Raw genomic sequence first — 24,026 nt, 5'->3', positions numbered from 1 at the left:
TCTAAAGTTTTCGCGCAATTTTTAATTCATCTGAAAATTGCACCAAATTTTTCAATTTTTCTAGATTTCCTCAGAAAGTTTGTGAAAGCCTTGCTTCTTAATATTTCCCAATGAATGGTTACAAGCAATGAGACCAGGGAACAGACTTTTTGGCTGTGCCTTTGATTCAATTCAAGTAAGGATAAAGAATGCTGTAAAGTAAAAGTATGTAAAAACAATGAAACTGGTTGATAATCAGTTGTCCTGAGGGTTGGATTTGAAAGAGTTAACGCACCCTCCAGTCTTCAAGAATTAATTTAATGAAGCAGTAACCCAAATAGTATTGTTGGTCAGCTGAAAGTGATTATTCTTTCATGAGGATTCCATCAAGCAACTACTTACACATATTTTAAAATGTCAGATAATCAAATGAACCTTAATCTAGAAAAACAAAATACAGTATACAGTAAAGCATAGCTACATGCATTCCAAAGTTATTTGATCAGTCCCAATTTTTTTTTCCAAACTGAAAGAAATACAACTTTTCCTTGTTGAAACTGTAGCTGATATTCAAACATGTACTTCTTCATTTCAACTCACAATGATTGTTAAAGTGCAAGTATTTAATAATTCCCAGAGGTGATTACATGATTCAGATACTAGATTTTCAAAGGAGACAGATAGAGCACAAAATACACATTGTGCTGCAAGTTGATAAATGGATGCACCAATGAAAAGAGGTGAAGAGAAATTCAAACTAAGGTGAAACATCAGAGAGTAATATATGATTTTTAAAAAGTGCAAGAAAATTATAGATACTTGTAGAGAAATGTAAGAAGGTCTGAAAGGAAACAATAAGAAAAATCATAAATAGTGTTAAAGAAAATAGCAAGGCTATTATAACTTTTTTTTTAAATCAAAAGAATAGTTACCAAGAGAAGAGCTGCCAGAAATAAATGGGAAAATTTAGTTGTGGAAGTTGAAAGGCTTTGTCATATTTTTGACATATTTGACATATTGTCATATTTGAAATATTTTTATCAATTTCTTTTTACAAATCTTGGTTGATATATGAATGTAGTTTTACTAAAAGAAGACAAAAATCAATTTTGGATACCAGATTATAATAAAACCATAAAAGAGAAAGTATAGATGAGAATCATGTGACAAAATACTTTAACTTTATGGTCACAGGAAAATGTATCAGATTGTACTTTCTGCAGTTATAGAGTCTTGGAGTTATAGAGATATACAGTATGGAAACAGACCCTTTGGTCCAATTTGCCCATGCTGACAAGATATCCCATATAAATCTAGTCCCATTTGCCAGCATTTGGCCCATATCCCTCTAAACCTTTCCTATTCGTATGCCCATCCAGATGCATTTTAAATGTTGTATTCATACCAGCCTCCATCACTTCCTTTGGCAGCTCATTCCAAACATGCACCACTGCTGAGGGACTATTGATATCTGTCAGATTATATTACTCTATCGGAGTATAGCTTAAGCTTTATCAACTAATTGTTCATTGTTCAATAATGGGTAGGATTTGATACCTTTGCATCATGAGGATGATTACCAATGTGTTTTATTTACAGTCAATTTTTTTCTTACCAATACATTTTGAATTTCTGTATAAAATTGAAATATAATAGTCATTCTCACAATGGAGGTCAGTGATGGTAGGTGGAGGGTGATAGGTCAGTGAAGTGGAACAGATGATATCAAGGGATAGAGAATGTGAGAGGGAGAGAGAGATTATTTGCGGATGCTCCTTTGATGTGTTCCACTGCCTCAGTCTGGTATACCTATCTGTATGGATGTTTTCTTAACAGCAGTTTGGATCAGTGATCCTGCTGTTGGCTTTTAGTTCAAGTCCTACTCTGCTTAAAGATTATCCTTTTACTGTGGAATAGAACATGCATTGATGAGAGAAAGAGATAGAGAGGAAAGACAGACATTGTATTTATATATTGTTTTTACAATCCTAAGATATTTTTGAATGCTTTGCGCCCAATGAAGCATTTTAGAAGCCCTTTTGAAATGTAAGGGAACATGGCACACATCATGGAATTCAGCTATGATAAAAGTTATAATCGATTTTTAAAATGATTCCCCAACAATTTAGAGATTAAAGAATTAAACGCTGAGTTCATGACATGTGTTATCATGTACCAATCTCCTATGTAAACAACATTCTATGCCAACCAAAGGAAAATGTTGGCTCAAAGGACATATGCACCCTCCATACATTCTTTAACAAAGGGGTACTTGGGTGGCACAGTGGTTAGCACTGCTGCCTCACAGCACCTGAGACCGGGTTCAATTCCCGCCTCAGGTGACTGACTGTGTGGAGTTTGCACATTCTCCCTGTGTCTGCGTGGGTTTCCTCGGGTGCTCAGGTTTCCTCCCACAGTCCAAAAATGTGCAGGTCAGGTGAATTGGCCATGCTAAATTGCCTGTAGTGTTAGGTAATGGGTAAATATAGGGGTATGGGTGGGTTGCGGGTCGGTGTGGACTTATTGGGCCGAAGGGCCTGTTTCCACACTGTGATCTAATCTAAAAAGTACAGAAACTTTCTTCTGCAGTTTTCTGAAAATCAGGAACTTGGTTTTAGACTCATCAGGTAGAATTTTCCTAGACCCTGAAAGAAATATCACCTATTGCAAACATGCCTTTTCATGATTTGGAGATGCCTGTGTTGGACTGGGGTGTACAAAGTTAAAAATCACACAACACCAGGTTATAGTCCAACAGATTTAATTGGAAGCATTAGTTTTCAGAGGTGGTTGTGATGAAGGAGCAGCGCTCCGAAAGTTAGTGCTTCCAACTATGCCTTTTCATGACAACGTACACGGAATTTGACTCTTGAGTAGTTAGTATTTTGTAGCATTCTGTATATTGAAATGTATGTGTTCCAAACCCAAACTTCACTCGCAATGCGATTTTAAAATGAACCAAACGGACAAGCCGTTTCTCCAAACCTGGAGTTTGATGAAGCGTTTTATAAATCATCCCTTCGAGTATTTATAAACTGTATGTCGCCACATTCAACTTATTTTTCTTGTGATGCCAAATGCTCCAGATCAAAATCAGCTCCGGAAAAGTTAAATTGCGTTTCCTTTCATTCCCCCCGTTTTCTCAACTACAATTAAAAACAAATCTCTGAATAATGCCTTTGTGTACTCCCACTTACAAATGCCTCGGGGTTTGGGGAATAGTTTGTGCTGCTCAGTTCTTGCACAAAGCAGCAGAGTCTCACTTTTCTGCCCTTGCTGCGCTAACACCAGATATTTTGCCCCTCGTAAAATCATAAAGTAATCGATGCCGATCACCGGGGGGGAGGGGGGTGACTCAGAGCCACAAGATTTGGGCGGGAGTGGCTCTTAGTTTTTAATAGGCAATAGGTGGCTTTTATCAACAAGGGCACATGACGAGCTCACGGAGTCAAGGATTTGGCCGGGTTGGGGGGCGGGGAGGGTGGTGTATAGGATGGGTTTGTGTGAGGAATGTTACAGTCAGTCTCATCAGTATCTCGACTGAGAGTCTACTGGACCTGCTAATTCTTGGTCACCATGAGAGGTTGCCCTTTGGTCCTATTTCGATACGTCTTCCTAATTACAGTCTTCGAAACAGTTGCTCGCAGACGTAAGTTTTTTTTAAAAAGAAATTTTATCTTGCTGTGTGGCAGCTTTCTGTTAACATAGTTGTCCTTCGTTGAAACATTGCCCTCGTGTTTCGCCCTTGAAAAGATTTGCAAGAAAATGCAGACAGTGTGTTTCGAACTGGGATATTAACCTGACAGGGGGAGGTGAGGTGAAAAACAAAGGGCTGGAGAAACTCAACTGATCTGGTAGCGTCTGCGATCAGAGAGTCAGAATTAACTTTCTGTGTCCGGTATGAGTCTTCTGTAGAACTGGTGATGTGAAGGATTTGCTTTTTCGATTTGCAGCCACGCTTTCGTTGCAGTGAAATGATCTTGGTTATTTAGATTAGATTCCCTACAGTGTGGAAACAGGCCCTTCGACCCAACCAGTCCACACCGACCCTCCTAAGAGTAACCCACCCAGACCCGTTTCCCCCTGACTAATGCACCTAACACTATGGGACAATTGAGCATGGCCAATTCACCTGACCTATACAGGAGGAACACCCGGAGGAAACCCGCCAGACACTGGGAGAATGTGCAAACTCCGCGCAGTCACCTGAGGCTGGAATCGAACCCTGGCGCTGTGAGGCATCAGTGGGCGGTCCGAAACCTGTTGATCTTCCAGCTGAAGGAGTTGACCCCGACTGAGTGTTGCAGACTGGCACATTCCAAGGTCCAAGACTACGTGCTGAGGGATGCGCTGAAGCTTGGGGCAGCTGCTGCCAAGGCGTGGTGGGGAAAGACCACCGTGTAAAATCGGCCTGCCTAAAGAAGAACAGGGGGCCCATGCGGACGTTTTTTGGGCTCTGCTGATGCCTCAGCCAAATATATGTATATGTGCAAGATTGAAAAATGCACAGGACTGTAAATGCGAATGACAAGGATAAAGTCGAATCTGTGTTTGTAAATATGGACATATGTATGGCATGATCAAATGTACAGACCATCAAATCATTCTATGAATAAAGTATATTTTTGAAATAAAAAAAATCAGTGCTAACCACTGTGCCACCCCGGGTTGATGAAAAGGCGAGAGCAAAGATCACGTTAAATTCTGATCGGTTTGAATGGACTGAATCTGAAGAGAGCGAGATTCCTTCGATAGAACAAGGAGAGGAGAAAGATTTAAAAGGGACCTGAGGGTCAACCTTTTCACACAGAGGGTGGTTTGTATGTGGAATGAACAGCCAGAGAAAGTGGCATATGCAGGTACTATTACAAGACATTTAGAAGACATTTGGACAAGGTGCATGAATTTAAAAAAAGGTTTAGAGGGATATGAGCCACATGGAAGCATTGGGACTAGTTTGGTTTGGGAAACTTAGCCAGCAAGGACAAGTTGGACCAAAGGATCTGTTTCTCTGTTGTATGACAATCACTGTAAGTGAAATTTCAGTGATGTGACTCCCTCAGTGAGTTGTTTTCTGCCTCATCTTCTCAGTACCTAGTGAAAGCCTGCTTTTCCCAGCTGGGGAGGTGGGGGAGCCTGTTTTGTGCTTGGCCCCATTGCCTTGGAATACTTGGGGATCTGCCTTTGGGGCCTACTGGCCGAGAGTTGCCTTGTTTGCTGAGAGTTTCCTACCAGATACAACCTCGTCGTCTTTAGCTTGCAGATTTTGGGATCCACAGGCAGCAGGGTGGGGCCAGGCTCCTCTGAAGTGTCCTGAGGTGAAGCTTCTTGAGGGCGGCATGTATATCGTTCATTCAACAAAGATCCTCAGACAGCACCTTCCAAACCTACGACATTTCCACCTACAAGGACAAGGGCAGCAGACACATAATTACACCACTATCTGCTAGTTCTTCTCCAAGTCACTTACCATCTTGACTTGGAAATATATCACCATTCCTTCACTATCGCTGGATCAAGATTCTGTAATTCCCTCCCAATGGCACAGTGGGTTTACCTACAGTACAGGGACCTCAGCAGTTAAAGAAGGCGGCTCACCAGCACCTTCTCAAGGGCAGCCAGGAACGGTCAGTAGATGCTGTGCAACTAGCAATACCTACATCCACGATGGAGTAAAAACAAAACCCAATGTATATGTCCTCCAACTAACAGCACAGAGAAGAAACAGATTATCTGGTCATCAAATCTCCAACTCAAAGTGTGAATCCTGTTTCTCTCTCCATTGTTGCTGCCAGACCAATATTCTCTAGCATTTTCCATGCTTGTATTTGGTCATGATGCTTGAGGGTGCTTGCTATGTACAAATTGGTTGCCATGCTTCCAACATGACGGCAATGATTTCATTCCTGTAAGGGCCCCGATGGATACTTCTGGGGCACTATATAAATGTAATTTTTTCTTCTATTCTTTTCCCTCTCAACAGCTCTGAAATGTGCATTTTGTTGAGTAGGCCTCGCTTGTCCTGTCACAATGTTTGCTGTAGTATTATTTTTACTACAAGATCTTTTTATATCACACCCAAGTGAGAGATGAGCGAAATCTTCATACAACTTGAAGATGTGAGATGTTGCAATTGCTCATCTCTCTCAAGTAACAAATCTTTGACTGAAGATTGCCTCGTATGTCAAGAATCCCTGAACCTTCATTTTGAGAACTTCAGTTATAGCATTGCACCATAATATGGAATGCATCAGGGCTAAAGGTAAAGTCCAGGGAATATGCCAGGTGTTGGCCTGGCACGTATTCTTCAGCATATATATCCACCTAATGTGTAGGAGTATGAAATCAGTGATGATTCCACATAGTTCATATGTAGAAGCTTTTCAAGGGGTGCAATGGCATTCAAGAATGTTTGATGTTCAGTGGGCAATTCACATATTTACTGTCCCTCATAGCACATAGATCTGCTGAGATAACTGCACAAAACACTGCCTTTCACAGACTAAATTATGTAAAGGATGATCGAGTATATTACGACAAAGTTACAGTCTTTGTGCATTCTAAAACATTAGAATGAATAGAGATGAATTAAGGAACAAAATGAAGTTTTCTTAAGATTCGTGTCAACCTGATGACTCTCATTTGGAACAGAACCATAGATGACTCACATGTCACATTGTCATGGATCCTTACAGAACTATGCAACTTGAGTGCCATGCAGCAGGAATGTTGCTTTTTAATCCCTCGTGATGATGTAGGGCAGATTATGTGTAGCTACTGTAACTTTGGTTCAGCTGAAAATATAGTTTGAACATAAACATGAATAACTTAATATTTAATCTGTAAGACAAAAGTGAAGAATGGCAAACCAGCACGTTAGACACATACTTTGCACTAATCAGGGGGCTTCCTGTCAGGGAAGTCCTGAGCAACTTGGATATGAAAACAATCAAATTAAGACTGTACACAGCTTATTCAGTCTCAAAGCAGGTGAGAATAAGATGGCCTGTGGTCTTTTAGGCTATCTGAAACATTGGTCTGTCCTTCTCTTGTTAATCACCAATCGTTGGCCAGATCTTCAACTCAAAAGGATTGTGTCACCACCCTGACCCACAACTCTATATGGTTACAGTATTCTGGGTGTGGTCTGATTAATTCCTTACCAGGAATTCCTGATGAAAAGGTTATGTCTGAAACGTCGACTCTCCTGCTCCTCAGATGCTGCCTGACCAGCTGTGCTTTTCCAGCACCACACTCTTCAACTCTGATCTCCAGCATTTGTAGTCCTCACTTTCTCCTACCTGACTAATACCTTGTATAGTTTTAGCAAGATTTCCCTATTTTTATACTCCACTCCTGTTTGAAATAAAGGCCAAAAGTCCAATTGTCTTCCCATTACCTGCTGATTTTGAATGTTAGTTTTTTTTTGTGATTCTTGCATAAGTGCTGCCTCTTTGTTGCAGCCCCTGCAGTCTCTCCATTTAAATAATATTCAGCTCTTCTGCCAAAGTGCATAATCTCACATTCTTCCATGTATTTTTCCATCTGCAAAGTTTTTGGACACTCACGTACTCTGCCTATATCTCTCTGGGGACTGTGTCATACTCACCACTTACCTTCTACCTAATTTTGTCATTCACAAACTTGGGAACAAGACATTCATTTTCTTCCTCTGTGTCATTAAATATATACAATCCCTGTGCCACTCCATGAGTTATAGGTTGCTTTCCTGAAAAAGCCCCCTTTATCCAAACTTTGTCTTCTTTTAGTTAGCCAGTCTTCTACCTATGCTAATATACTGCCCCAACAATATGGGCTGTTATCATATTAAGTAGTCTTTTGAGGTATCTTATCAAATGTGTTTTGGAAGTCATATATATTGCATCTATTTTAGTCTATTTATTTATTTATGTATTTATTATCTTATCAAAAACATTAATACATTTGTCAGGCATTATTTTCCCTTCATTAATCGATGTTGACTCTCCTTGATCATGTCATCTATTTCTAAATGTACTGCTATTACATCCTTTAATACAGACTGTAACATCACCTGCAAATATTTAGAGCTCTTGTGGTGCAGTGGTAGTGTCCTTACCTCTGGACCAGGAGGTCTGGACTCAAGTCCCATTTGCTCTGGAGCTGTGTCACAGCATATCTGAACATGTTGATTGGGAAAATGTTAGTCTAAAAATATTTTCCCAGTGACAGATGTTAAGTGAACTGGGTCGTAGTTACCTGTGTCTTTCTTTTATTTCCCTCCCTTTCTGAAGAAAGGTGTTACATCCAATCCTCAAGGACTTTTCCAGGGTTCTTGAAACATTACTGCCAATATGTCCACTTTCTGAGTAACCACTTCCTTACTATTTTTATATGCAGCCAATCAGATACAAGGGATCTAACTGCCTTTAGCCCATTATTTTCCCTGGTACCTTTTCTTTCATGGAAGTTGATGTATTCATTTCCCTAGTCTATTTTTTGCCCTTGATTATTTTGTATTTTTGGATGCTATTAGTATCCTTTACCATGAAGACTGAAGCAAAGTATTTATTAAATGCCTGTGACATTTTCTGGTACCCCATTATTATTTCCTGAGCCTCATTCTGTAAGGGGCTTATGTTAACTTTGACATCTCTCTTTTCTTGAAATATTTAAGGAATATCTTTGTGTCTGATTCTGTGTTACTTGTTAGTTTAATCTTATTATAAATTTTCTCCCTTTTTTTTTTGGTTATCTTTTGTTGGATTTTAAAACTTTCCTAATCCTCTAGTTTACCATTATTCTTTGCTATGCTGTATTTTTTTTTTCTCTCTCTCTCAACTTCATACCATTCTTGGTTAACCATGATTGGTTATCCACTTCCTAGAATCCTTCTTCCTCACTGGGGGATTATTTGCTATGAATCATGAACTATTTTCTTTAATCTCTGTCATTGATCCTCAATCATCATTTCTGTTAAACTCCTTTCCCAGACCCATTCCAGTCAAGTCTGCCCTCATTCCTTGTAATTGCCCTTATTTATGTTTAGCACGGTTGTTTCTAACTCAGTCAGCTCAGTAACAGAAGCATTTTTGCAGGTTTAAAAGGGCTGATGCATCTAGAATGTTGGCATCATTGCCTGTTTTCCTGTAGTTTATCATAATTTGAGGTGATGCAATAAACCCTGTTTGTTCATTGTTGTGGTTCTGTTCGCCGAGCTGGGAATTTGTCTTGCAAACGTTTCGTCCCCTGTCTAGGTGACATCGTCAGTGCTTGGGAGCCTCCTGTGAAGCGCTTCTGTGCTGTTTCCTCCGGCATTTATAGTGGCCTGTCTCTGCCGCTTCCGGTTGTCAGTTCGAGCTGTCCACTGTAGTGGCCGGTATATTGGGTCCAGGTCGATGTGTTTGTTGATAGAGTCTGTGGATGAGTGCCATGCCTCTAGGAATTCCCTGGCTGTTCTCTGTTTGGCTTGCCCTATAATGGTAGTGTTGTCCCAGTCGAATTCATGTTGCTTGTCATCTGTGTGTGTGGCTACTAAGGATAGCTGGTCGTGTCGTTTCGTGGCTAGTTGGTGTTCGTGTATACGGATCGTTAACTGTCTTCCTGTTTGTCCAATGTAGTGTTTTCTGCAGTCCTTGCATGGGATTTTGTACACTACTGTTTGTCCTTTTTGTTCACTTTCTGCCCATCTGAAACCCTCCAATAGTTCTTCACTATCAGAGATTGCACTAGCTTCTTAACTTCTGGTGCTGATGCTAAAGCTTAGCAGAGGAGATACAGGAAAAATCATTGACTTGATTTGTTTTGCATCAGAACAGTGTAACTTGCTAGTGCTATGCCTAATTTTATTGTTGTTTCTTTTTCAGTACAATACAATTTTCAAAAATTTTAGGCAAACAGTTAAAGGCAAGTTTGAGTCCAAAGCTAATTAGTCATACTGTGTTTGAGAGTTTTGAGTGTAAATGAACAGAACTCTTCTCTGATTATCCTCTGTGATATTCACTTCTTGAGTACTTTTCCTGAGGGTTGGCCTGACCCACAGCACTACGGCCTCCACCACAAGCAGGGCAAGGAGACATGCCCTAAATCAGCTGGAACAGGGATTGAACTGCATGTTTTTGGTGCAAATCTGATCTACCACCTAATAAGGAACTGTACTGGTTCCTCCCACCTCTGAAGGAGAGTAGGTTGCTATGGCAATATACATTTTTATGTCAATTTGCTGAAGAACTTCTTTCATCACTGCTTGGTGTGGCAGAAAGATTAAATTAAATACTAGAACTTCAGGACCGAGTTAGACCATAACTTTTGATGATTTTTATTTAATTCATAACTTATAAAAATAACGCGCACTTCATAACTACATCTGCTGTTCTAAACGTTGCTAAACTTTTGCATTTGGTCACGTTACTGTGCCAACATTTCACTGCTAATATCCTGTGGATGCTCAGTCATCTGACAATCACATGAATATGATTAATGCATTTTCTTTTGCATAGTTGGACTTTATCTGATAATCTTTAACTCAGTCATGTTTATAAGTTCATTTATAAAATATCTTATTCCTTTTAGGGAATACCCATATCTCTGATCCCCTTTTGTACACATTAATAATTTTCTTTCAATGTCGATATTCGATGTTGCAGTTTCCAAGTGAGATTAATAAAGTAGTGAGTTGTAGAAAGTAGAGGTGAGTTAAACATCATGTTGCTTAGTTGTGGGAGTTAGATGAAGAGATCAGGGTTGATTTATCCTTGTGATAATGATCTCAACATTTGACATTATACAATGTTAATTTCCAGCCTCATTCCTGAAACCTTTCTCTATATTGTTGAATCAGAGAGAGATTCTAATACATAGATGAGATTGCTGAACATGTATTCAGCTGAAGATTTCAAACCATCCATTCAAGATATGGTCAGATATGAAATTAAGTGGAATTCATATAAAATGAAACAGTAAATTTTGCATCAACAAATGCAATGTATGCAAAATGTAGAATAAAATTCAAGGGATCAGTTTCGGTAGCTTCTATTACTTGCACATCTGTTTGGACTATTATTTGGGAAGGATACTGTGAAAGCCCAATTTATCATGATCCTTGCAGTGAGCTTTGGAATCTTTTAGATGAAGCCTTAGGTCACAGTTTAGTCTGTCTTTTATGAAATGACACTATCCAATGAAGACTGAGATAAATCCAAATCTTAAAACTGCATTGGACATTGCAGTGTACATGGAGTAAGCCACCAAAGCTAGAGCCCAGCCAGACAAAAGAAACCTTTGCAACAGCAGAAGTGGCACAAGTTTGGCAGATGGGAACACTCTGAGACTGACTGCTGTTGCAGGGAGGCCCAATGCAAGAACTGTTAAGAAGTAGACCACATTGCAATTGCCTCCTAATGAAAGCAGAGCAGTCTGGAGAAATCCCTGCCGAAGAAAAAAAAACAGCTCAACCCAAGAAAGAAGGTCAATGCTGAAAGCACAAGGAAGATGTGGACGCTGTCCAACAAAGAATTTAAATTGACTGTCTCGGCAGTCCAGGGTGAAATGCATAGATGTTGGGTTTTGTCTACATTGGATGGGCAACCCCATCAGATGGAGATGAACACCAAGGCAACAGTTTAATTTATCCCTGAAACAATTTGCAACCGAGATGCTGTGACATCTGCCACTGAGGCATTCTAACATTTCCCTCAGGATACAGAGCAGGGGGTATACCCTTCGAAGGGTATGTAATGGTATTGGTACCAGCCACTGAGATACCCCTCCACTCAACGTTATTTGTGCGTTTGTAACCGCAGAAATGGAAATTGAACTGGGGTGCTATGATCAAATTGGTTAATTCTAAACAAGTCTATGAGAAATCGTAAAATACAGATCAATCCGAATTTGTGGTGATTTGAAACTTACTTTTAAACCAGCGCCATGTGCAGATAACTACTGTTGCCTTTGATCGAAGATCTGCTCAGTGGCCAGGAAGGGTGGCAAAAATTCACAAAGGAGGATGTTTTGGAGACTTTGCTGAAGATTGGAGTCATTGCTGAATCCAACACCTGCTGACTGTAGTGACTCATTGGGGCTTGTGTCACTATATAGGGCTTTGGAATCCTAAAGGGGTACAATGCTACCTTAATGATATCTTGATCACCAGTTCCACAGAAGAAGAGCACTCGAGGAATCTGGAGGAGACCCTCAAATGGCTGCAAACGCATGGGTTATGAGTTTAAAAGAAAAAGTGTTACTTCCTCCGGAAATTGAATGAATACTTAAGGCACATCATTGACAAGGTGCCAAAGAAAATAGAGGCAATCGTGGAGGTCCCTCAGCTCATTAATGTATTCCAATTATGGTCTTCTCTGAGTCGCGTGAATTACTATGGAATATTCATTCCAAATTTAGTGGCCCTCTTGACAGCCATTACACAATCTTCTATGGAACCCAGACTGTAAACAAGAGTATCTTAGTGTCAAACATTTTTTCCAGAGGTCAGATGTTTTGGTTCACTTCAAGGTAGGTTGCCCGTGCAATTGGCGTGTGATGCCTTATGTTATGGTGTTGGTCCTGTGCTGTCACATACTTTCTACCCAATGGAGAGAAGAGTCCAATTAGTTTAACTTCATGCTCTCTCAGTCATGCAGAAATGGGGTATGCCCAATTGGAGAAGGAGGCCCTCGGTATCATTCTCAATGTCAGAAAATTTTGCCACTACTTATTGGACACCACTTTGTTCTGCTTACAGATCTTCACCCTTTCATGCCCATCTTCAGCCCAGACACTGGGATTCCCTCAAAGGTGATGAGATGGCTTCAGAGGTCCAGTTTCCTCATTTCACCTCCCCCCACCTTATCCAAGTTCCAACCTTCCAACTCTGCACTGTCCTCATGACTTGTCCTACCTGTCCATCTTCCTTCCCACCCTATCCACTCCATCCTCCTCTCTGATCTATCACTATCACCCCCACCTCCATCTACCTATTGCACTCTCAGCTACCTTTTCCCCCCCCGCCCAGCACCACCCCCCCTCCCCCCCCCCTCCCATTTTCCTGTACCCCTTGGCTCACAGCCCCATTCCTGATGAAGGGCTTTTGCCTGAAACTTTGATCCTCCTGCTCCTCAGATGCTGCCCGACCTGCTGTGCTTTTCCAGCACCACATTTTTGGCTTCAGAGATGGGCCCTACTCCTCTCAACACACTTATACGATGTAAAATACAGACAGTTGGAACAACACACATATGCAGATACATTGTCCAGGCTGCCCTTTCTCTCAAGAGGGTGGGTTGAAAATTCCCTACTTCTCTCAAAAATCAGGAAGTTGATGAAGGGCTTATGCCCGAAATGTTGATTCTCCTGCTCCCTGGACGCTGCCTGATCTGCTGTGCTTTTCCAGCAACACACTCTCAACTTTGATCTTCAGCATCTGCAATCCTCATTTCTCCCTTTGGATTATTCAGCTTGGAAAGACAACAGAGCCAGACTCTGGGAATATCAAAATGAATCATTTCTCAGTTGTTTGCTGGCAGAGCAAAGAGAGAAGAAAATTGATTCATAACAACAGAACAGGAAGGCTTGCTCTCCCTCACCATCTCTCGCTCACTCTCACTTTGCCTAAACACCCCTCAAAATAAATGGCATGTTAAAGGCACCCATTCACCAAGAACTGAATTGCACAATTTCACCACTAGTGAGAAACAAGAACACAGCAAATGAGTCACACACTCAGCTTTCACTCGAAGAACTGTTAAAGCATACTTGTTATTATCTTTTTGTTTAAACTAGACACTTGCTGCCTCTCCTCATGTAAACTTGTTAGCTAGGTTTATGAGAGTTTGATGTCGTGTTTTATTATTATTTCAGGGCTGTAGGTTATTTTTTTTTTAATCAAGAAAACCTTGGAATTGGCACCTTAAATTTGGTCTAGTTAAATGAGTTAAAATTGAAAGTTCACAGCTGTGTGCTAAAAAGAAATGAAGGTATTTGTTGTTAACAGACTGAGAGGGGAACTGATTCCCCTTGTCTGCTCATAACACTTGATTCCCACGTGAAGAAAGGCAGCTTAAGGGAAGACAATTGATGTAAGTGGATTTTCATAGAACCAGATACAATATGAGTCTCTCCCTATAAGAGAATAACAAAGAAATATTCGAGGGCCCAGGGTTGTATGCTAATGTTTGGGGATGTAATGAAGCTTAGGGCAGCTGCTGCAAAAGCCCAGTGAAGAAAGACCATGACTAAGGTCTCTCTCCTGAGGGATTGTAAAGCCCTTGGGCTGTGTGCAACCAAACTTATTTGACATGAAATGTAAATACACGTCGTAAATATAACACAGAGTAGGAAGCGTAGTAAAGTACCTCAGAGTACCTCATAATGTATTGAAAGAAATGCAGTGTAAAATCTGAACTGTTGTGTAATGTATCTTCATACGTTTTATGTATAAAGTATATTTTTGCAAAAAGAAACTGATTTATTGGAAGGGAAGGAAGATAAAAATGAATAGGCTGAGAATCCAGGGACAATTTAAGTTGAGTAGCAAAAGAACCAAACGTGACAATGCAATGCATGGTTAGGATTGGGAATGCATTACGTGAGAGTGTGCTAGAGGAAGATTCAATCATGGCTTGCACAAGGAAACTGGAAAAACTTCTGCAGGAATAAAGATACAGGGCTACAAGGAAAGGGGAGGAGAGTAGGACTAATAGTTCCTCTTAACAGAAAACTGACATGAATATGAAGGGCTGAATAACCTCCTTCAATGCTTTAATTGGTCTGTAGTGCAGATATAAGAATGGAGAGCATTCACAGAATATTTAATGTCGTTGAATGATGTAACCATAGTACCTGGCAGTTGTTTAACAAACTTGTTTCTCATCTTAGTTGATGAGTAGTTGTGTTTGTGTTTTCAGGCTTCCAAGACGCGTTCACTGGTGATAGCAAATTATCGCTTTCACAGCTTTCTGGCCACCTTGCTGGTTGGCATCCTAACAATAATGTCTGGAATGAGAAACTTTATCCCAAGTGGAAGAGAAATGACATCCGATGGAAAAACTGCTGGAAAGGTAAGAACCAGAAGGAAATCTCGATCCAAGTATTTGTACGGCAGACCCTCCTTCTGTCCAGATGGTCTTTGAATTCTCTTTAGTTATAAGAGAATTTTTAAATTTATTCATAGGATTTGGGTGTTGCTGGAAAGGATAATATTGGTCGACCATCCTAATTGCCGTCAAGAAATTTGAAATTAACAGCGTTTTGAGTTCTGAAGTCCATGTGTTGTTGGTACACCTATAGTGCTGTTAGGAAGAGGGTTCCAGAATTTTAACATAACAATAGTGAACAAATGATGATAAAGTTCAGGATGATGTATGGCTTAAAGGTAAATTCAGTGGTGTTTTCTTGCATCTGCTGCCGTATGCTCCAAGTAATAATGTTCTTCAATTTGGAAAGTGTTGTTGAGAGACCCTTGGCCACTTGTTGTAGTACAAGATATAGAAGGCACTGCTGCTACTGTGTGTCAGAAGTGGAACACTTAAATGTTTAAGTTAGTGGATGATTAGTATCTACAGTCCATTGACTGCAGCATTTCAAGTCTGTTCACCTTTGCTTTGTCCTGGATAGTATTGAGCTTCTTGAGTGCTGGTGGAGCTTCCTCCATTCAGGTAAATGGAGAGTATTCCATAACTCTTATTACTGGTGCCTTGAGATGGTACAAAGACTTTGAGAGTCAGGAGATGTATTACTCTCCACAGAATTCCAAGTCTTTGAACTGCTGTATTAGCTATGATATTTCTATTGCTGATTTAGGGCGGCACAGTGGCTCAGTGGTTAGCACTGCTGCCTCACTGCGCCAGGGATCCAGGTTAGATCCGAGCCTTGGGCAACTGTCTGTGTGGAGTTTGCACGTTCTCCCTGTGTCAGTGTGGGTTTCCTCCAGGTGCTCCGGATATGCAGGTTAGGTGAATTGGCCATGCTAAAGTGCCCATAATATTCAGGGATATGTAGAATAGGTGCATTAGTCAGGGGTAAATATAGGGGAGGGGAATAGCCCTGGGTGGGTTACTCTTCGGAGGGTCAGTGTGGACTTGTTGGGCCAAAGGGCCTGTTTCCATACTGTAATGATTCTGATCCTGAGTTAAGTTTCTGGACAGTGATAACTAGATTGTTGATGATAGGGGATTCAGTAATGATAATGCCCCTGATCATTGGTGGGGTGGGGGGGGGGGGGGGGGGAAGAGGGAAGACAGATTCTCTCCCATTTGAGGTAATCGTAACATAGCTCTGTATGAAGTGAATACTATGTGCTACTTATCAGATGAAGCCTGATTGTTGTCCAGGTCTTGCTGCATATGGCATGGATTACTTCATTATGTGAGGAATTGCAAAAGGCACTGTGCACTTTTCAGAGAACATCTCCACTTTTGACCTTAGGGTGGAACGAAGGTCATTAATGAAGCTGAAATTGAGTGCAAGTTTCCTGAGGAGTTCCGCGATATTCTAAGGCTGGAATGATTCACCTCCAAAACTACAACCACCTTACTTTTGTTCAAGCTATGACCTTAATCAATGGAGTGGTTTTCTCCTGATTCCCATTCATTTCAATTTTGCTAGGGCTCCTTGATGTCATACTTAGTCAAGCACTACCTTGATATCAAGTGCTATTACCCTTACTTCACCTCTGGAATTTATCTGCTTGTCCATGCTTGCACCAAATCAATAATGAGGCCTGGAGCCTGGTGATCCTCACTGACTTCAAATTGAGCATCTTGATGAGTCATTGCCTCTTGACACCTTCCACCATGTTTCTCATGATTGATGGTAGATTGACAGGGTGGTAACTGACATAGTTAGATTTTTTTTCCTTTTTATAGAGATGACAAGCATGGACAATTTACTACATTATTGATGCAGTTATGTTGGAATGGCTTGATTAGGAGCATAGCTAGTTCTGGAACATGAGATGTCAGGATTTCAGAAGTGATATTATCAGGGCCCAAAGCTTCTGCAGTGTCCAGTTTCTTGATATCACTTGGAGTAAACTGAATTGCTGAAGAATACTATGTGTGATGCTAGAGCTTGAGGAGAAAACTGGGATGGATCATCTCCTTAGCACTTCTGTTTGGAGATAGTTTCAAATGCTTCAGTCTTGCCTCTTGCACTCTCACAGTGGGCTATCACGTTGTTGAATTTGGGGATATTCACTATACGTCCTCCTTTTTTTAGTACAATTCATGACTAATGTGGCAGAACTGCAGAGTGCAATATGATCTGTTCATTGTGGGATTGCTTTGCCATGTCTGTTGCATGCTCCTTCCATAGCCTACCATGTGCGTAGACCTCATTGAAACCTGACTGTTTTTTTAGATATGCCTGTGATTCTCCTTTCATGTCCTCTTGCAATCTCCCCTGATCTGATGGTACTGGTAGAGTGAATGATATACCATTGCTGCTGTTGATGGGTCACTGTTCCTTAAGGATGTCCAGTTTTCAGATTCTCGATCTATGTTTTATAAAGCCTGTAGGTGATTTAGCGAGTACCATTTATATTCAGTGTTTTGTCTAAGCCCTTAGCTGGTAGCAACATGAGCATTTCCATGTAAGTACTACTCAAGTCATTCCCTTTAAGTTACTGCATGCGTGCAATTGCCTAAAGAAATTTTAAAGGGTCTCTAAACTTTTTTTAAAAAATCAACTAAGTACAATAAAACACATCTCTGTTTATGCAGTAAATATTTGCAGGCATCGGATTAAGTCATTAACTTAAATCTATGATCAAGAATATATTATTAATCACTCTGGATTAATAATAAAACAATTGGCTAAATTGTTACATTTGGATAAAATCAAGTTTGTATGACTGTTTTACAATTAGTTCAGTAGCTTGGAGATCATGGGAAGAAATTCATTTGAACCAATTTTTAGACTAGGAATTAACACTGTGGATGCAGTAAGGCCCCAACCAGGATAGTGACACCAGCTTGAAATTGGGCCTTGGGCAACACATTCCAATAATTTATTTCCTTCTCCCCTTGGTTCTTCATTTTAGAAAATCAAAGCAGCTAGTTCTTGTGCCTCATTCGTGCAGGGAAATTTTAATGTGAACAGCATGGGATAGTCTAATTTCTCAGATGTTATACAAAAGAAATTGGAATGTCACTATTAGCATATGCAAAAGATCTGACATTTATACAAGACCAAAATAGTATTGCACATTTTTCAGTCATGCTTGGGGCACAGAACATATCCTACAAAATTTGAAACTTTGCTCTATTTTCTGGAACAAAACATCAATTCCTTCCCTGAGTTCTCAGGTCGCAGGATAGCATCAGTATCCTAAAATATATGTCTCAGTTCTTCAAAGGCAGGAATAGTTACATTAGTAATAATCCTCTTAAATTTTATTGAAAACAGTAAACTGAAAATTCTGACTTACTAACCGTTAATGCTAAAACTTGATTTATCTCTGTGTTTGTAATTAATTCCAAAACGTTTTAATTTCCCATGGGATACTGTGAGAAGGTTTCCTCTATTTACTTTTGATGGTGAATATATTCTTTGAAATTCAGTTTATAGTTTCAATTATTATTTTGTAGTTTGAACCATATCTCTGAGCAAGTATTATGCTTAATACCAAAAAGTATCTGTTTTCTTCCTTTTTCAATTAATTTGTTTTCTCTTTCAGGAGGAAAGGTCGTCGCCCACTTGGGCAATGATGGGCCTACACTGGTTAGAGCGAATGTAACTTTTAACGTGGTGCTTAAGTTACCTAAATGTCAAAAAGAGGATGATAATGGTGATATCGTTTATGACAAAAACTGCAAAAATGGTAAACCTTTGTGTGCATATGCATGTGTGCTATGTAGGATAAACCTCAATTGATCAAATTCAGTGAATTCAATCATTTACATAATCTATTTGCACGATTATGTGTAATTTGAGAAGGATAGAAATTGAAGTGTGCCCAGAATTGGACACTCAAGGAGTGATAAATGCTGGGTTCTGCTTTGAAATAATGAAGCCAAGGCATATATAACCTTGTGTCTCACTTTCATGAAGAAGGCAATCCGTAGAGATTATACTCATATATTATATTATATTCTCAGCTGGAAAGTATTGTTGAAGATTGGGTCATTGCTGATATATCAGTTGCCATTTATGGAAGAGCTCTAAACTTTTGGAAGCCTCAATGAATTTCCTTAATCACTCAACTACAACTACAAATCTCTTTCAACCATAATTATTGACTTCTGGGCAAGTGAAATTGACCATAGGTTGGGTTTAGCTGCATTTTTAAAAAGATCAGTTGAACAATGGCACTAGGAAGTAGGTAATATCATACCATCAGTTAAAAAGAAGAGAACATTAAAACTGGTAATGGCAGACCAATTAAACCAAAATAAATCAAGTAAAATGAAACATTTAGGCAATCACATGATAATTACAGAGTTTGATAGATTTTTGTTAACCGAAGGTTAGAAATTATAGAGAAAAGGCAGAAATGTGATGTTAAAATGCAAATCAACCACAATCTCATTGAATTGCAGAAGAGACCTGAGGGGTTAAATGTCTACTCCTGTTCCTATTGGTGAAATCTTGAGGAAGTGATCGGCTTTGGTCTACTGGCTGGAGAGCTGGCATGAAATCCATGTTGCCTTATTTGGAGAGTGCCCACTAAACCACAAGCCTATCAGGCAGTTGACAGACAACTAGTGACCCTTTCCCTAGGATCATGACCCTACGGGAGATCTTGCCTACCTGGCTAATCAAAGACCCGGAGCCATTCCTCAATAGCATCATTGGAGAGGATCTCGACAAACAGCCAGTGAAGTTGCAGAATGATCTGGCTGCAGGTGGTAAATGGCAGGAAGAGTTTCACTGTATCAGGATTGCATGAAGGACAACATGCCCAATGGGGTGGCTGTTAGTGGTTTCTCGTCCCTTCCTACACTCTCCCAGGGGACAGAGCCTTCTGGGTTCCCTTTTGAAGCAGGAAACCCCTTTCCCGATAACAATGGAATATGAGGCTCTTAAAAGTGTCTTTAATTGTCTAAAGACCTCAATTGATGGCAGGCAGGGAGGCAATCTATGGATGTTGTGGACTCGAACACCAGTGTGTGTTCAGCTGCCATTTTTCCACATGATGAAATGCTTTATGTGTCTCTAAACACACTACTAGTGAGAACAGATTATTCTTTCCTGTGCTTCCCTTTCTATCCTTTTCTTTCCCCCTCTCCCTTAACTCATCAATATGTTGTCTATTGAGGCATTACGGATTTTTCAGCACTGGTTTCCCCAGTGATCCTAAATGCTGCACCTTAAAGGAGCAATCTTCCAACTCTGAATCGAGTAAGCAGCTGAACGTTGGGATTATGATAAGAATCACCATGATGCGTTGACTAAGCAATGCATCAACATGAATTTGGGCTCAAGACCTCTGCATCCTTTGCTGCATCCTCCAGTCATGAGCGAAAATGTCAATTTTTGAAATAAAAATCATAAATACATTTTTATCATACGCCATTTTGAGATTGTTACAAATTATTTTAAGACAATATTCCCCTAGACCGATAAGTTGAACTAAATGATGCTAATAAGTTATGTGATTTGAGGGACTTAGATTTTCAGTCAAAGTAAGATTGGATTAACATTGATTAATAGACCTTGAACCTAGTTGAGCACCTGATTACAGATTGAAGTGATAAAGACTTGTTTTAATGCTGAAACTCAAGTAAATCTTGTGCATGAACAGAGATTACCCTATGATTAGAGTAGTAAGTTGTTCCACGAGGACAGCTTGAGACGTTTCTTGATCTCGTGACAACGGCTGCCTTGGTGACTTGCCATTCACTTCTCATGTCAGTAGCAGCATGGATCCATGAGTCAGGTTAACTATTGTCAATTGTGACATCTCCTACATTTGGCAAGTAATGTTTCAGTCAAATTTGAAATTGAAAGATCCAGTTGGCTCTTCAGAAGTAGGACAACTCCATCCACTGGCATGTCCAACTTCTCCGAATATGGGACTGCTGCAAGTAAGATGATCAATGGTATATGTATGAATATATTGAGCATTATACAATTTTTCAGGTTATTATATACTTTAAGATGGTTATCTCCATATTGGTTAGATGTACAGTATCTAGGAATAATGTATTATGGACATTATGAATCTGATAGACCAATTTTTGTGTCCATTGTAGTCTTCAATGGGCAGCCTTCACATTGTTTAGGATATTATTTATATAAGAAATATGGCAATGTAGTAGAGTCTTAATTCACCAAACGTACCACGTAATTCTGACATATAAAACACTCTTCTAATCTGTTATTTTGGTTCTGATCTGTTGCAATGACAATTTTAAAATCTTCTGCATGTATTCAATAGTATCTTCAAATAATGATCATTTATTGGAAGGAGAATGTACATTTCTAAATATGGTTCCAATTTTAGTCACTAATGCCAGTGTTTATTTTCTAGCATCTTCATTCTTTCCTGGTCAATATGTATATAACTGGAGTTCCTGGATTGATGAATATGGTTGGTTTAACCACACCACGTTTACCAAATATAATGTCTTCCCAGATGGTCATTCTTTTCCTAGACACATGGATTGGAGGCATAAGAACTTTGTCTATATTTGGCACACCCAAGGTTGGTACAACAATATTTCCTACAAATGTGAAGAGATTTCTTTAAAGGCTTTGCTGACCATATCTGTTTTAAATATAGGCCAATACTATCAAAATATTGGGCGATCCAGTATGACTCTTTCTATCAATACGACCAACATCACACTGGGTGACCATATGATGACTGTGTCTGTCTATCGAAGAGATCACCATAGAAAAAAATACATTCCAATTGCAACAGCAAGTGGCCCATACACAGTTACAGGTGAGATTGTGTTTGGGATAACCCATCTATTGATCAATAGTTTCAGCAGTTTTGGTACCCTGACAAAATAATGGAAACAAACTGGTGTTCATACTTATGAGGAATGTGTAAAACAAATTGCAATTTTATAAAATTGAGGCACTAGTTGTGAGGATGTATGTCTTTTCATTTAACTTTGTAAAGCTTGTAAAATTTGTAAGGCCTTGTGTGGTGATTATGAAAAAGCTATAAACAATGGAACAGGGCCACTTCATACATATTGTTCAGCATGTATACTCCACTAAGAATGAGATGTACAGTTTTAGTCTCCTTATCTAAGATTGGATATACCTGCTGAACAGAGTGCAACAAAGATTCATTCATCTGATTCCTTGTAAGAAATGACTGTCCAATGAGGAGAGATTGATTTGAGCAGGCTAATATTTCCTAGCATTTAGAAGATATCATTGAATCATTTTAAACTCTTAAGGAGTTTAGTATGGTCAGCACAGGGAAGATGTTTCCACCGGCTGATGAACCGAGAATTAAGGATGAAGTCTCAGAATATGGATCAGTCATTTAGAACTGAGATCAAGATTTTTTTTCATTTCCAAGGGTTGTGAATATTTGTAAATCTGTATCCCAAATGGCTGTTGATGCTGTGTTCTTGAGAATATCTACGGTAGAAATTGATACATTTTTGAATGCCAAAGGAAGATTTGGAAGTGGGACTTGTTGGGGAAGCCGGAGGTGAGATTGAAGATAAACCGTGATCATATAGAATAGTGAAACAGATCCAAAGGTTTAAATACTTTTACACTGTTTCTTATGCTAAACTGTAATATACAATGTATGAAAGTGAATTGGCAACTCCTTTTTACATTTGCTCATGGGATGTGGGTATCATTTGTAAGATCATATTTATCACCTATCCCAATTGGTGATGAGTTGGCCTTTTGAACAACTGCAGACTGTATAACGTCGGCACATTCCACAAAGCTCTAAGGAAAGAAACTCCAAGATATTCATCCAGCAACAGTAGGCGAAGGAACAGTAATAATGTTCCAAGTCAAGGATCATATTCCTTTGAACAGAAATAGAAATTGCTAGAAAAGTGCAGCATGTCTGGCAGCATCTGTGGACAGAAACCTGATTTCATGTTTTGGTTCCGGTGATCCCTCTTCAGAACTGATATTCCTATGTATCTGTTGCCCTTGTTCTTCGAGGTGAGAGAGTGAATTTGGAAAATGCTGTTGACGAAATCTTGGTAAATTGCTGCAACAATTTTGCAGCTGGTATACATTGCTACCACAGTCTGGCAGATTTGGAAGGAGTGGCATATTGTATTCTTACCAAGTGGGTTGCCTTGTCCTGGACTGTATCAAATGTCTTGAATATTGGAACTGAACTCATCCAGGCATGTTAGGAATTTTTTTTTAATCTCACACCTGACATACTTTGTAGATGATTGAAAGGCTTTGAACAGTCAGGAGATGAGTTAAAAGCTGCAGAATTCCTAATCTTTGATCAGATCCTATAGTCACTGTAGTAATATGACCATTTTAAGTTGTGTTTCTGGTCAGCAGTGGCACTGCCACACCCATTCACCCTTTTGCCCAAAGAATGTTGATGATAGGTGAATCAACAACAGTAAGTCCTGTTGAATGTTGAGGAGAGGTGTTCAGCTTCTCTGCTGTAGGAGATGGTCTTTGCCTCACTCAAATGTTGCTTGCCATTTTTCAGCCAAACTAGAAGCTTGCTTCACACGGGTATGATCAGTCTCATTTTATTACACATGAAACTGTGTGCCTTTGTTCCACTTTCATAAGTAGATTTAGATTATATCTGCCTCCCAGAGGCCAATCCTTATTCTGTTTGGTAGCTGCACCCAATATTCCCCTGAATTGTTTCTCGTAATTAAGATGCATACTCACTATCTCTGACAAGGGACATTTGCCCTCTATCTTATCCAGGGTCGCACCCATTTTTATCCAATTTATTGTATACCTTCACAAAAATCATACTCTTGTCTTGTACCTTCGTAAAGTTTCTGTTTTTAGTGCCTATTTAAACTATCTCATTCAGTGGTCCGTCAGGGTACGTGAGAGTGAAATGAGGGAAACAAGCACAGAAAAATGCAGACCGAGAGTAACAAAGGTATAACCTTACCTTGTGGGCCCGTTGGTGTCAAGTCCGACCTGTAGGT

General features: G+C 39.7%; 1 protein-coding gene across 1 annotated transcript in view; it reads left to right on the top strand.

The window, feature by feature from the left end:
• Window positions 1-3,466: 3,466 nt before the first annotated feature.
• Window positions 3,467-24,026, top strand: part of gpnmb (glycoprotein (transmembrane) nmb) — a 44,037-nt gene continuing 23,477 nt past the window's right edge. Inside the window, exons 1-5 of the mRNA XM_072575307.1 lie at window positions 3,467-3,628; window positions 14,859-15,011; window positions 18,629-18,772; window positions 21,425-21,598; window positions 21,677-21,841. Coding sequence (XP_072431408.1) covers window positions 3,556-3,628; window positions 14,859-15,011; window positions 18,629-18,772; window positions 21,425-21,598; window positions 21,677-21,841 — 709 coding nt within the window. The 5' untranslated portion in view covers window positions 3,467-3,555. The remainder of the gene's footprint in view (window positions 3,629-14,858; window positions 15,012-18,628; window positions 18,773-21,424; window positions 21,599-21,676; window positions 21,842-24,026) is intronic.

This window comes from Chiloscyllium punctatum, chromosome 8, assembly GCF_047496795.1.
Source record: "Chiloscyllium punctatum isolate Juve2018m chromosome 8, sChiPun1.3, whole genome shotgun sequence".
NCBI lineage: Eukaryota > Metazoa > Chordata > Chondrichthyes > Orectolobiformes > Hemiscylliidae > Chiloscyllium > Chiloscyllium punctatum.
This window is presented reverse-complemented; position numbering and strand designations above follow the sequence as displayed.